The sequence below is a fragment of the Caretta caretta genome, chromosome 12 (assembly GCF_965140235.1).
Source record: "Caretta caretta isolate rCarCar2 chromosome 12, rCarCar1.hap1, whole genome shotgun sequence".
In the NCBI taxonomy this organism is placed as follows: Eukaryota; Metazoa; Chordata; order Testudines; family Cheloniidae; genus Caretta; species Caretta caretta.
Window position 1 is genome coordinate 39737719 of NC_134217.1, and position 12262 is coordinate 39749980.

Sequence of the window (12262 nt, forward strand, 5' to 3'; positions counted from 1 at the left end):
TAAATTTGTGACTGAACTCCTTGGGGGAAATTGTATGTCCCCTGCTCTGTTTTACCTGCATTCTGCCATATATTTCATGTTATAGCAGTCCTGGATGATGACCCAGCACATGTTCATTTTAAGAACACTTTCACTGCAAGTTTGACAAAATGCAAAGAAGATACCAATGTGAACTTTCTAAAGATAGCTACAGCACTCAACTCAAGGTTTAAGAATTTAAAATGCCTTACAAAATCTGAGAGGGACGAGGCACGGAGCATGCTTTCAGAAGTCTTAAAAGAGCAACACTCTGATGCGGAACCTACAAAACCTGAACCTCCAAAAAAGAAAATCCATCTTTTGCTGGTGGCATCTGACTCAGATAATGAACATGAACATGCATGGGTCCACACTGCTTTGGATTGTTATCGAGCAGAACCCATCATCAGCATGGACACATGTACCCTGGAATAGTGGTTGAAGCATGAAGGGACATATGAATCTTTAGCGCATCTTGCACGTAAACATCTTGCAACACTGGCTGCAACAGTGCCATGAGAACACCTGTTCTCACTTTCAGATGACATTGTAAACAACAAGCAGGCAGCATTATCTCCTACAAATGTAAACAAACTTGTTTGTCTGAGTGATTGTCTGAACAAGAAGTAGGACTGAGTGGACTTGCAGGCTCCAAAATTTTACATTGTTTTATTTTTGAATGCATTTTTTAAAAATACATAATTCTACATTTTTAAATTCAACTTTCATGATAAAGAGACTGCACTACAGTCCTTGTATTAGGTGCTTTGAAAAATACTATTTCTTTTGTTTTTTTTCATTGCAAATACTTGTAATAAAAATAAATATAAAATGAGCACCGTACACTTTGTATTCTGTTGTAACTGAAATAAATATATTTGAAAATGTAGAAAACATCCAAAAATATTTAAATAAATAGTATTCTATTATTGTTCAACAGTGTGATTAATCGCGCAATAAATTTTTTAAATCACTCGATTAATCACGATTAATTTTTTTAATCACTTGACAGCCCTAATTTTAACCAATTTCTGAAAATGTGCTGAACATGGTTTGTCCTTGTCCACACTTGAGCTGTACTCTGTTCTGCACTGGTTCAACCACACCCACTGCTGACACAAATGGATATTTTTGTAGCATAGACATGGCTTTGGTAACAATGACTTCAAAAGGGGAAGCCAACTATTTTAGGAGATTAAGGGTGGAATAAGAAGTAGTAATACCCTGAAAAATTCAAGTTAAAAATTCAGAAACATTTTCCAACAGTGTGATCAGTTAGTCAATGGAATAATTTTCCAAAGGCAGTAGCTGAATCACAATAACTAGGGCTGTCTATGACTAGACTACTAGAAAAAACACATAGGTGCTTAGCTCCTGATCCCACAAAGACTTACATGCATGCTTAACTCTATGCATCTGAGTAGTCCCATTTGTCTTCAGTAAGACTACCAATGGGTGTGAAGTTAAAGGCATGCATATGTTTTTTTGCAAGATAGGTGCCTTAGTGGGTATGTTTACACTGCAATTAGAAACCTCCGGCTGGCCCATGCCAGCTGACTCAAACTTGTGGGGCTTGAGCTAAGGGGCTGTTTAACTGTGATGTAGATGTTTGGGCTCAGGCTGAAGCCTGGGTTCTAGGATCGTGCGAGATGGGAGGGTCCCAGAGTGCAGGCGCTCTACATCACAGTTAAACAGCCCTGTGACCCAAACCCTGCGTGCCGGAGACAGCTGGCACGTACCAACCCCACAGGTGTCGAACTGCAGTGTAGACGTACCCAGCACAGACTGGGGCAATAACGCACTAATCCAAACGCAGCTGTTAAAGTATTCAGGGTCCAGATACGCCTCTCCACCGCTTTACAACTTTTACATAAAATCTGGAAAGGGCTTGAAGGGGCACATCAGAGCATTCCAATTTTCAGAATACAAATGAAGATTTTTAATCTGATAAAGAAACAATGACTGGTATCAGATAATTTTATTCAAATAGTTAACCCAAATTCCAAGAACACTCCCAAAACGCTGCCACTAAACAAATATCATTGTAAACGATTTTTAATATTTATCATGCGTAAGTTGTTCTAAGAGTGAATAATGACCCGATTATAAATGTTATTCCACATGGGCAGACCCCTGTGCTCGCACGGAGCCCTGTTGACTTCATTGGTGTTGGTTCAGCGGTGCAGCCACATGGAGTAGTTTGCAAGACTGAGGCCTTGCAAACCCAATCCTTAAGCGCCCTTCCCCCCCAATTCTGGCCTTCGTACATATTACTATGTCCCACTGATTATCCTCATTCCACCAAGTTTCTGTGACGCCTATTATATCAATATCCTAATTTAATACAAGGCACTCTAGTTCACCCCTCTTATTATTTAGACTTCTAGCATTGGTATATAAGCATTTTAAAAACTTGTCACTTTTTAGCCGTCACCCATTACATGATGACAGGTTTCAGAGGACTACGTAGCCTGTCTGTATCAGCAAAAACAACAAGGAATCTTTGTGGCACCCTTAGAGAATAACAAATTTATTTGGGCATAAGTTTTTGTGGGCTATAACCCACTTCATCAGATGCACCACGTGGAAAATATAATAGGCAGGTATAAAAATACAGCACATGAAAAGATGGGAGTTGCCCAAGTGGGGGGTCAGTGCTAACGAGGCCAATTCAATCAGGGTGGAAGTGGCCCATTCCCAACAGTAGACAAGAAGGGATGAGTATCAACAGAGGGAAGATTATTTTTTGTAGTGACCCAGACATTCCCAGTCTTTATTCAGGCCTAATTTGACAGTGTCAAGTTTGCAAATTAATTCCAGTTCTGCAGTTTCTTGTTGAAGTCTGTTTTTGAAGTTTTTTTTGTTGAAGAATGGCCACTTTTAAGTCTGTTATTGAGTGTCCAGGGAGATTAAAGTGCTCTCCTACTGGTTTTTGAATGTTACAGTTCTTGATGTCTGATTTGTGTCTATTTAATCTTTTGTGAAGAGACTGTCTAGTTTGGCCAATGTAAATAGTAGAAGGGCATTGCTAGCAATTGCATGAGACTTTTTTTTCATTTGACTGTTTCTCATCAGATCCTACCTGTATTTTATCTTCCATACTCTCCTCCTTATTAGGACATAGAGAATCTCCATTAGTAGATCCTCCCCTGAGGGATGTCTCTATCCGAACCACATGCTCCTCCGCACCTGTCGGCTTTCCCCCAGCTCTTAGTTTAAAAGCTGTTCTACAACCTTTTTAATTTTACATACCAGGAATCTGGTTCCATTTTGGTTAAGGTGGAGCCCATTCTCCCTGTTTAGGCTCCCCCTTTCCCAAAAGTTTCCCCAGTTCCTAATAAATCTAAACCCCTCCTTCCTACAATCATCGCACATCCAAGCAGCCAGGTGACAACCCCCTCCCCAGCCTCCACCACCCCCAGTGAAACCCCCCCATCCTCCACCCCCCCCCGGTGACCAGCTCCCCACCTACACCCCCAGCCTCTACCCCCCCGCTGACCAACCCCCCACCTACACCCCCAGTGAACCCCCCCCAGCCTCCACAGCCCTGGTCACCAACCTCCCACCTACACCCCCAGCCTCTACCCCCCCCGCTGACCAACCCCCCACCTACACCCCCAGTGAACCCCCCCAGCCTCCACCCCCCACCTATACCCCAGTGAACCCCCCCCAGGCTCCACCCCCCTGGTGACCAACCCCCCACCTATACCCCAGTGAACCCCCCCCAGCTTCCACCCCCCCAGTGACCAGCCCCCCACCTACACCCCCAGTGAACCCCCCCAGTCTCCACTCCCCCAGTGACCAGCCCCCCACCTACAACTCCCACTGAACCCCCCCCGCCCAGCGACAACCCCTCAGCTTCCCCCCCATGACAAAGTGCCCCTCCCCTGCTCACTCACATCGTCCATGAGCAGGATGAGGAGGTTGGGGAGCCCGCTGCGCTCGGCGCCCCCCGCGCTCAGGGCCCAGCACAGGCACAGGGGCAGCAGCAGGCGCTTCTCCATGGCAACCGGCGCCCTCCTCCTGCCCGCTGGGAGCGGGACCGGGTCACGTGAGCCCGTTTCACCAGACAGTCACATGACCTGAGTCCCGCGCGCCGAGAGGAGCAGGAGGAGGAAGCGTCCGCCTGATCACGTGATAGGGGCGGGGCGAGGCGGGGCGCCGGCGTCCAAGATGGCGGTGTGCATCGCCGTGATCGCCAAGGAGGTGGGGGCGGGGCGCGCTGCGGCCAGGGCAGGAAGCCGGCGCTGGGCGGGCTGGCTGGGGGGAGCAGGAGCAGTAGGGGGTGGGTCATGGGGGCAGGACTCAGGAGTAATAGGGGGTGGGTCTTGGGGGCAGGAGCCGTAGGGGGAGGGGGCGGGAGCCCTGGGGGGAGGGGGCTGGGTTGGGAGATGGGGGGGCGGGAGCCCTAGGGGGGAGGGGGTTGGGTTGGGAGATGGGGGGGCGGGAGCCCTAGGGGGGAGGGGGCTGGGTTGGGAGATGGGGGGGCGGGAGCCCTAGGGGGGAGGGGGCTGGGTTGGGAGTTGCGGGGGGCTTGTTTAGAGGCTGGCCTAGGGGTTGCTGGAGCAGTGGCTGGGAAGCCCCAGGTTTTCTTCGCTCTGTGGGAGCCCTTTATGGACTTTCTTCCAGGAAGGATGATTCCAATGAGATGACTAGATGGGCTGGGGGCAGTCTCACCTAGGGGGATGGATGGATCACTCGCTACCTTTGTGTTATGAGAAAATGTAAACCTGGCAGTAGTCCTCCTCTAAAGACTGTTAATAGGTGAGGATAAAGCTAGATCTGCTGTATAAATACATGTTGCGATATACAGGTGTAGACCAGTGGCATTCTATGATATCTTTAAATAGAATTTGTGGTTAAAAATAGCTAGTTTTTAAATAATAGCAGTTTGCATCCTCAGAGCACTACACTTACATTTGCTAATCTATTTGAGCACAGAATAGGTAGCCCCGGTTAGCACAATTTGTTATCATCCTTTCTAGAATTATCCCCTGTACATCCGAAGCATCCCAACAGAAAATGAACTGAAGTTCCATTATACAGTGCACACTTCCCTGGATGTTGTGGATGAAAAGATCTCTGCCATGGGGAAGGCCCTTGTGGATCAGAGAGAGCTCTATCTGGGACTTCTGTACCCAACTGAAGACTACAAAGTGTATCTTTAATGCCTGACAGGTGTGCTCTATAAGGCCTGTTTCTACAATCTGTCCTTATTCAGCCAGAACTCCCACTGAGTTCTCTAAAAGCAAGGAATGCAGGGTTAGGTTTTAAAAGTATCTGTCTTCCAGTTCTAGAATTTACCATTGTTTTCATTTGACATTGCAGCTGTAAATCCTGTGTTGTGAAATAACCACTGTGCAGCTTGATTTTTGATGGGCAAGTGTGCTGTGGATTAGTATGCATATGTCTCATAGATTTTTGGTACTTTCATTTGACCAAAACAACGTCTGAGAGAGTGCTTAAAGGGACACTGTCAATTGACATTTTGTGAAAGCCAGTGTTTTGGAAACTTAAGACCAGTCGAAATGTTTCCTCTATTTAAAAAAAAAAAAATGAAAATGGTTGCTTTTTAAACTGTTTGAAACACAAACACTGCAGCAAGAAAAAACCTAGAAATGAAACCTTTAAATGGACAACCATCCCTTTTGCTGGCTGTTGTAAAACTAGGTTGATACAAGGAATGTAAATAGCAATGACTGTTGCAAAAGGTGAAGATTAAAAGAGGTCAGAGCCTTGGCTGGTGTGAATCAGTAATTCTACTGATGTCAGTGGAACTATGCTGATATACAGCAGTTGAGCATCTGGTCCTGTATTTTTAAATTTATTTTTTAGAAACCCTTCACTTCAAATATTGATTTTGTACCACAGTATCTGTGATCATTAAGTGGGTATTGGCATCTGACATTCAGCATCCAAACAGCATGGGTTTATATATTCTTAGCTTGGCCCCAGTCCTGCAAGCCGCTCTGCACAGGCAACCACTGTGGCTTATTGGCGGCATTGTGGCAACATGCATTGGTCTATTCACACAGAGCAGTTATTTCACAACACAAGATTTGCTGCTGCAGTGTCAAATAGAAGTCCTAGTCCTAAGGGTTGTTTAGATGTGGTGTTGTCTGAATAATATCGGTTCTGTTTATTCTTGGCCCTGTCTCTTAGGGCAGGTCTACACTAGAAGCGCTACATCAATGTACCTGCTGTAGTACGTTTGGTGAAGACGCTGTATGCCAATGGGAGAGCTCTCCCCCGTCGGCATAATTACTCCACCTCCGCAAGAGGCGGAAGCTGTGTTGGCGGGAGAGCATAGCGCCAGCGTAGACAGTGCGTAGGTCAATCTAACTTGCATCACTCAGGGAGGGTGTCTTTTTTCACACACCTGAACAGCACACGTTAGACTGACTTAAGCAGTAGTGACCTGCCCTTCCTGTCTGCAATGAGGAAGTTTGGTGCATCTGAAGCTAGCTATGGTTTGGTCAGATTTCGCAATTTATAAATACAGTATCTAGTTCTTCACTTAGCTAAAATTGTGACAACTTGTCTGTGACTGAGGCAGAGGCATTGGACCCCCTCTGGTAATGCAGCTGAAGGTGGTAAGACTGTAGAAGCTTTCTCATATACAAAGTTGATATTTCAGGACTGCAGCTATACCTCATAGTTATGAGACTAGTTGATCTTTTAACATTTCTGTGGCTGGCCTTCTGCTTCCCTTTTAATCACATGGATTGAAATGTCCTCCCTTTCTGACTAATGTAACTGACAGAGGATATCCATGTCTTCATAATCCTGCTGCTAACTTCAAAGATTCTGTATTATAACATTGATGTTGAGTGATCACTAAGTCTGTGATATTAGCTACCCAAATGGGCATGGCTGCAAAGAATAATCAGAATTCTTTGATGAAGTGGGTTTCTTGAGAGCCAAAGAAATTATCATCAAAGTGGCTGATGATTGAAGGCCATTTATGCAATTACTGAACAGTAATACATGCCTTGGGAGGCAGGCAAGGTAGCTGCTGTCTAAAAACACAGCCTGTCATAACTCTTTCTAGTTACAAATCTTTATACAAACAACCCTCTCTATGCTCGTGAGGCTAGGTCACTATTATCATCCTTTCAGAAATGGTAACACTAAGGTAGAAAATAAGTCCAATTTCTAGAACCCAATCCCTTGCTTATCTCATCTAGACATGGATTATATTGTGACCATCTTGAGAGTGACAGCCACTTGTAAACTTTTGACTGTACTTAAGTCTTATTTTAGTTGCTTTTCCAGGCACTTGTGTGTCAAAAATATGTTCCTTAATCAGCTGCACAGATATGGCTACGTGACAAATTCCAAGGTGAAGTTTGTTATGGTGGTAGATTCTTCAAACACAGCACTTCGAGACAATGAGATCCGCAGCGTAAGTGCAGGAAATCAGAATGCAACTTGCTAGATCAGTATTTTTGCTCCTTCCACTTATTCATAAAATGCTGAGAAGCCAAGAAACAAACAACCCTCCCCCCCTCCCCCAGTTATTTTCTAGGTTTTAATTAAAAACAAACCATGATCTTTTTTCAGATGTTCCGAAAGCTGCATAATTCATACACAGATGTAATGTGCAACCCCTTTTATAACCCTGGGGACTGCATTCATTCCAGGTGAGTGAGCTGCTTCCACTAATCCTTTTGATTTTGTTGCCTTTCTGGGACATGCAGAGCTATTAGGATTTAGCTTTTAAGATTGTAATTTCTGTGGGTGATCAGTTTAAAGCTGGGAGCTGCAAACTCCTTTCCAAAAACATGCAGCTGTACTCTCTTTGGACTACTTCTACAGAATAGAAAATTTACCATTGTACTGTCCTCCTTAGAGGCTACATTTAACTGGCTCCCACACACTTCACACTCATTAGTAGCTCTATGAACAGATATTAGAAATGCTGACTCAGGAACCTGAGGTTACTTTAAAAAAGTTACCAATGGATCTCACTTAAATATTCTTTTTATTGAAACATGGTGGATAATACTTTGTCAACAGCCTTGTCCACTGGACACCTCTAAATAGGCAGGCTGTAGCTTTCCACAATTCAGCCTCTGTAGAGGAGTAAGGATGAGGAGACTGTTTCCGAAATGCATAATTCTCAAAACAGTTGACAGGGTACTGTCCATCTTTTTATATTCAAAGCTTTTTGTGGGACCAGTGAGTGTTTCTCCCCTTTCCCCCCATGGATGCATATGCAAAAGCAGATTCTATATTCCTGCCATTAAAATGACTGTGGTCTACTGACAGGGCAAGAACCATGGTTACTTCAGCTTTATTAGAAGAAAAGTAATGGTTTGTGAAATGCAGTGCACCAGTGGTAAGGAATGAAATATTTATAGTCAAGCCTGTGGGAAGTTAACTTCTATTTAAGCATTTTTAATGGTATATCTTACCTACTAACTGAAGAGCTTCTTTGTATGAGAGATCTCAGTGTGGTGGACTGTCTTCTCTTTCTTTAATATTTCATACTCTTCCTTCTCTAGGGCCTTTGAGAATATGGTGACCTCCATGATGATGCAGGTGTGCTGAAGCTCCAGCCATTCTCTTCATATCTGAGGACATTCTCTATTGTACAGAAGTATGTCTGTGAAGCTGTGTGTATATATAGTCTTCGAACTTATTCTGTGTAAAATAAACCTATTACTCTTTGGATCTATGTCTGCTTGTGTTCTTGTGGCCAGTCACGCTGTGGAGAGTGGCACAACTTGCTTAGCAGAATATAGGGCTTTGCTTTTAGCTAGTATGGAAGGGTCTCTTGCTCCTAAATAGAGACAAAGGTAGTGAGCTATTGATCGCTGTCCATGTCTGATCTTAGTAAAGCCCAGGGCTGCATGTTAAATTGCACACACGATTGTCTGCCCAAATTGCATGCAGAGTTGAGAGTGTACGTGGATGCAGCTGTGTGCTAGGCTACCCCTACCTTATGCTTGAAATAGCTGTGCCTGGTGCAGCATGATAAGAGAACAGCAGCCTGCTCCACTGTTGAGCAAAACAGACCTCGAATGCAGACTGTGAATGGCAAATTTAGGTTGACCTCACTCTTGGGAGAGTTAAAATGAACTGGTTTACTGCTCTGAGCGGGACCACCTCTTCTTCCTAGAGCAGTGTGCAGTACTGCTGCTGGACGCAGTTGTCATAAGAGGACTCCCTGGCTTTAATAGATCCAGTCCAGGCAGAATCTGGACGAGCCTTTTCTGCTCGTTGCCACTCACAACACTGGGTTCCCAGTGCTGCAGCCAGAGCATGCTGTTCTTTCCTGACAATGTTTTAAACTAAACCAAATCTGGCCCCCTAGCTGTGTTTCCTCAGTGTGGTAGGAGCGTCCAGATCAGTGAGGTGGGCACATACTGAAGCCCATAACTATCAAAGCAAAAAAACTATTACTTGGAAAGAGACAACAGCAGCTTAGTGCAACAGGGCCCATCACTGGATGCTCACACCCCAAGCACCATAAGTAGCTGCACCCTTTGCAGCACACCTGGCTTCATTTTACCCAAGGCAGATTGCCATGGTCACATGAGATGGCTGGGGCAGAGCCAGTAATTGGACCCCAATCTCCAGCAACCCCATCCAGTGCCTTCAGCTAATCCCCTCCTTCATGGGGGAGAGTGCTAGGCAAGCCACAGGGCATGAATTATGGGTAGTGCACAAGAGTCTACTCAAACCGTACGTTGGGATTTTCTTTAGCGCTTGCAAACCTGCCTGAAATTTGACCTGTAGTTACAAACAACCAGTTTGTGGTTCTACAGCAGCTATGGAGGATGAGGTTTTTTAGCCACATTAAACTGAAGTGTTTCGCGTTTGATGTTACAAAGGGGGTTACTGACCCTCCACTTTTTCTTGTTCTGTCTCAGTCACTTATCTCCAGCAGCTTGGCATTCCTTCATGCTAGACTGGGGCATTAGAACAGCCTATGCAGATACCTAGTCTGTGTTCTTTGCTCACCCATCTGCATTTCAACAGCCCCGGAGACATGCATGCTGCCTTAATCAATTTAATCTAGATATAACTAATTCCGCTTTAAGATCAAAGCCCAAGAAGGTGGGGTTGCAGTCCTGTGGTAGCAGAAAAATAGCCACCCCGAGGGCAGAGATAATAGTGTGCATTGTATTTCCAGTTCCAACTTGTCATTGTATCAGTCTAAGCCCCTTGTATTGATCCCATGTAAGAATCTCATTGCACTGTGCATGAACATACAGATACCTAAGTGGCTGGCAGAGGGGACCCTAACATGACTATCCTGTTTTGGCCAGAAGAGAAATAGTGAATTCTCTGTTCATTTTCTGGACTACATTGAGGATTGCACACTAACCCCACTAATACCTGTTTAACATCCATTAGTCTCCTGTTTTCTTCCCTCAGAATAGGTGAAAAGTTGAAGTAAAAATACAGACCTGCCAAAGGCAGTAGGCATTTGAACAAATTAAGGTGAATTCTTAAATGGAAATCATATCAGAAGCAGGTATATGCACCAAAACAAAGGACTGTACCTATCTCAACGAGGCATATCCTACCTATAGGATGCAAGGTTTTGCAAGCCATTAATAGAACAGGCTTACTGGTACAGGTACACTAGATAGGAGACCACTCCTGAGGCTGGATGATAGTAGTAAACTCAGGGGATCTAGCACAAGTGCTCATACCATGCCAATGTAACAACCCTTAGAATACAACATGGATAGGTTGCCCTTGTTATAAAGGATTCTAGAGTCAAAGATTCCAAGGCCAGAAGGGACCATTGTGATCATCCAGTCTGACCTCCTGTACACCCCAGACCATAGGACTTCCCCCAAAATAATGCCTAGAGCAAATCTTTTAGAAAAACCCCATCTTGATTTAAGAACAGTCAGTTATGGAGAATCCATCACGACCCTTGGTATGTTGTTCCAATGGTTAATTACTCACTGTTAAAAATTTACACCTTATTTCCAGTCTGAAGTTGTCTAGCTTCAACTTCCAGCCATGGGATGGCATTACACCTTTCTCTGATAGATTAAGGAACCCATTATTAAATAACAAATATTTGTTCCCTCTGTAGGTAACTATAGACTGTAATCAAGTCACCCCTTCACCATCTCTTTGTTAAGCTAAATAGATGGAGCTCCTCTAGTCTGTTCACTATAAGGCATGTTTTCTAATCCTTTAATCATTTTTGTGGCTCTTCTACAAACCCCCTCCAACCTATCAACATCCATTTTTCTGATGTGTTGTGTAGTGACATTACAGCAGCATCATCTACTGATCATCCCTCACGGCAAATGCTGCCAAGATGTCAGGACATGGTGCTGCAACTCCTTCAAGAACAAGTCCTCCTTTCTAACCCTCTCCTCGCTAGGGCTGCTGGATCCTCCTCTCCCTTCCCCTTTCTGAATGCTGGGAGAAGGCAGGAGCCTCTTCCGTTCTATTCCACTATTTCTTCTCTTGGCTTCTTGGAAGGAAAGAGGCTCTGCCTGCTCCTAGCCATTTGCTGACTGCTCTCCAAGCTGTCTGGCAACACAGAGTGCGCTTCTGTGGTCACAGCAAGAGAAATTCAAATCTCGAGAGTCCAGAAGGCAGTGACCCAAGGAAACACAGAGTGAACACCAGAGCTGCACTGGATGTATAGTCTAAACTTCTCCTGAAAACTCTGCATCAACACCTGGCTGGTTTTCCAAATCTTCTAACTCTCGTTCCTTGGAAAGTGGAGAAATTCCTGGGTTTCTCTATCTTTTCCATACTCCAAGCACTTCCTAAGGCATCCAGCTCTGTATCTGCCATAAAATCATTACACATGCTGCAGGGACAATCCTGCATTGATCCTCAGGGGATGGGGAAGATGTGAGCTAATAGAGGTTTTCCTTCTCTGACTTCAGAGGAGCCAATCCTCACTGAAGAGAGGTAGAAGGGAGACAGGAAGCACAGATGTATGATGTTATGTGCCACACTTGTCCCCGGTATAAGTCTACTGAACACCAGGGTGCATGTGGGCCTGCATATCTGAGAAGGGACAAACTGTTCAAAAACAAACACTCTAGTTAAATCACTGCAAAATAGCAGAGAATGATAAATGACATTCGGAAGGGTTTCAAGTGCTGGCTTGCATGCCATTCTTGTGGTCTTACTGAATCTGAGGCATCATGACTATGTCTCTGCCAATCAGAGAGAACAGCTCTGCTTGGAAAGCCAAGAAAACCTGCAGGTCCCTTGTTTGAGAAAGGTCCAACAATGGTTTAACTACAAG

General features: G+C 44.7%; 2 protein-coding genes across 9 annotated transcripts in view; one reads left to right on the forward strand and one right to left on the reverse strand.

The window, feature by feature from the left end:
* GALNS (galactosamine (N-acetyl)-6-sulfatase) overlaps positions 1-4124 on the reverse strand; it is a 66739-nt gene extending 62615 nt beyond the window's left edge. For 3 of the 8 annotated variants that reach the window (XM_075118473.1, XM_048870838.2, XM_075118471.1), the window contains exon 1: positions 3918-4057. Coding sequence is in view for 3 of the 8 variants with exons in the window: in XM_048870834.2 (XP_048726791.1) it covers positions 3918-4022 (105 nt within the window). In the remaining 5 variants the exon portion in view is untranslated. Of the gene's footprint in view, positions 1-3917 lie in introns of all 8 variants that reach the window. The other 5 variants (XR_007359297.2, XM_048870834.2, XM_075118470.1 and 2 more) reach the window with 5 other exon arrangements.
* TRAPPC2L (trafficking protein particle complex subunit 2L) lies at positions 4094-8694 on the forward strand. The gene is made up of 5 exons (XM_048870852.2): positions 4094-4224; positions 5004-5176; positions 7336-7423; positions 7582-7661; positions 8526-8694. Exons 1-5 carry the CDS (start codon positions 4192-4194, stop codon positions 8569-8571), a joined length of 420 nt encoding a protein of 139 aa, XP_048726809.1. The 5' UTR covers positions 4094-4191; the 3' UTR covers positions 8572-8694.
* The last annotated feature ends 3568 nt before the right edge of the window (positions 8695-12262 follow it).

Excerpts from the sequence above, each read along its gene's own strand:
- TRAPPC2L (XM_048870852.2), top strand. The coding sequence starts at position 4,192 with ATGGCGGTGTGCATCGCCGTGATCGCCAAGGAG. Across the intron at positions 5,177-7,335 it reads CCAACTGAAGACTACAAAGT|ATATGGCTACGTGACAAATT; the intron begins GTATCTTTAATG and ends TCAGCTGCACAG. Across the intron at positions 7,424-7,581 it reads GAGACAATGAGATCCGCAGC|ATGTTCCGAAAGCTGCATAA; the intron begins GTAAGTGCAGGA and ends ATCTTTTTTCAG.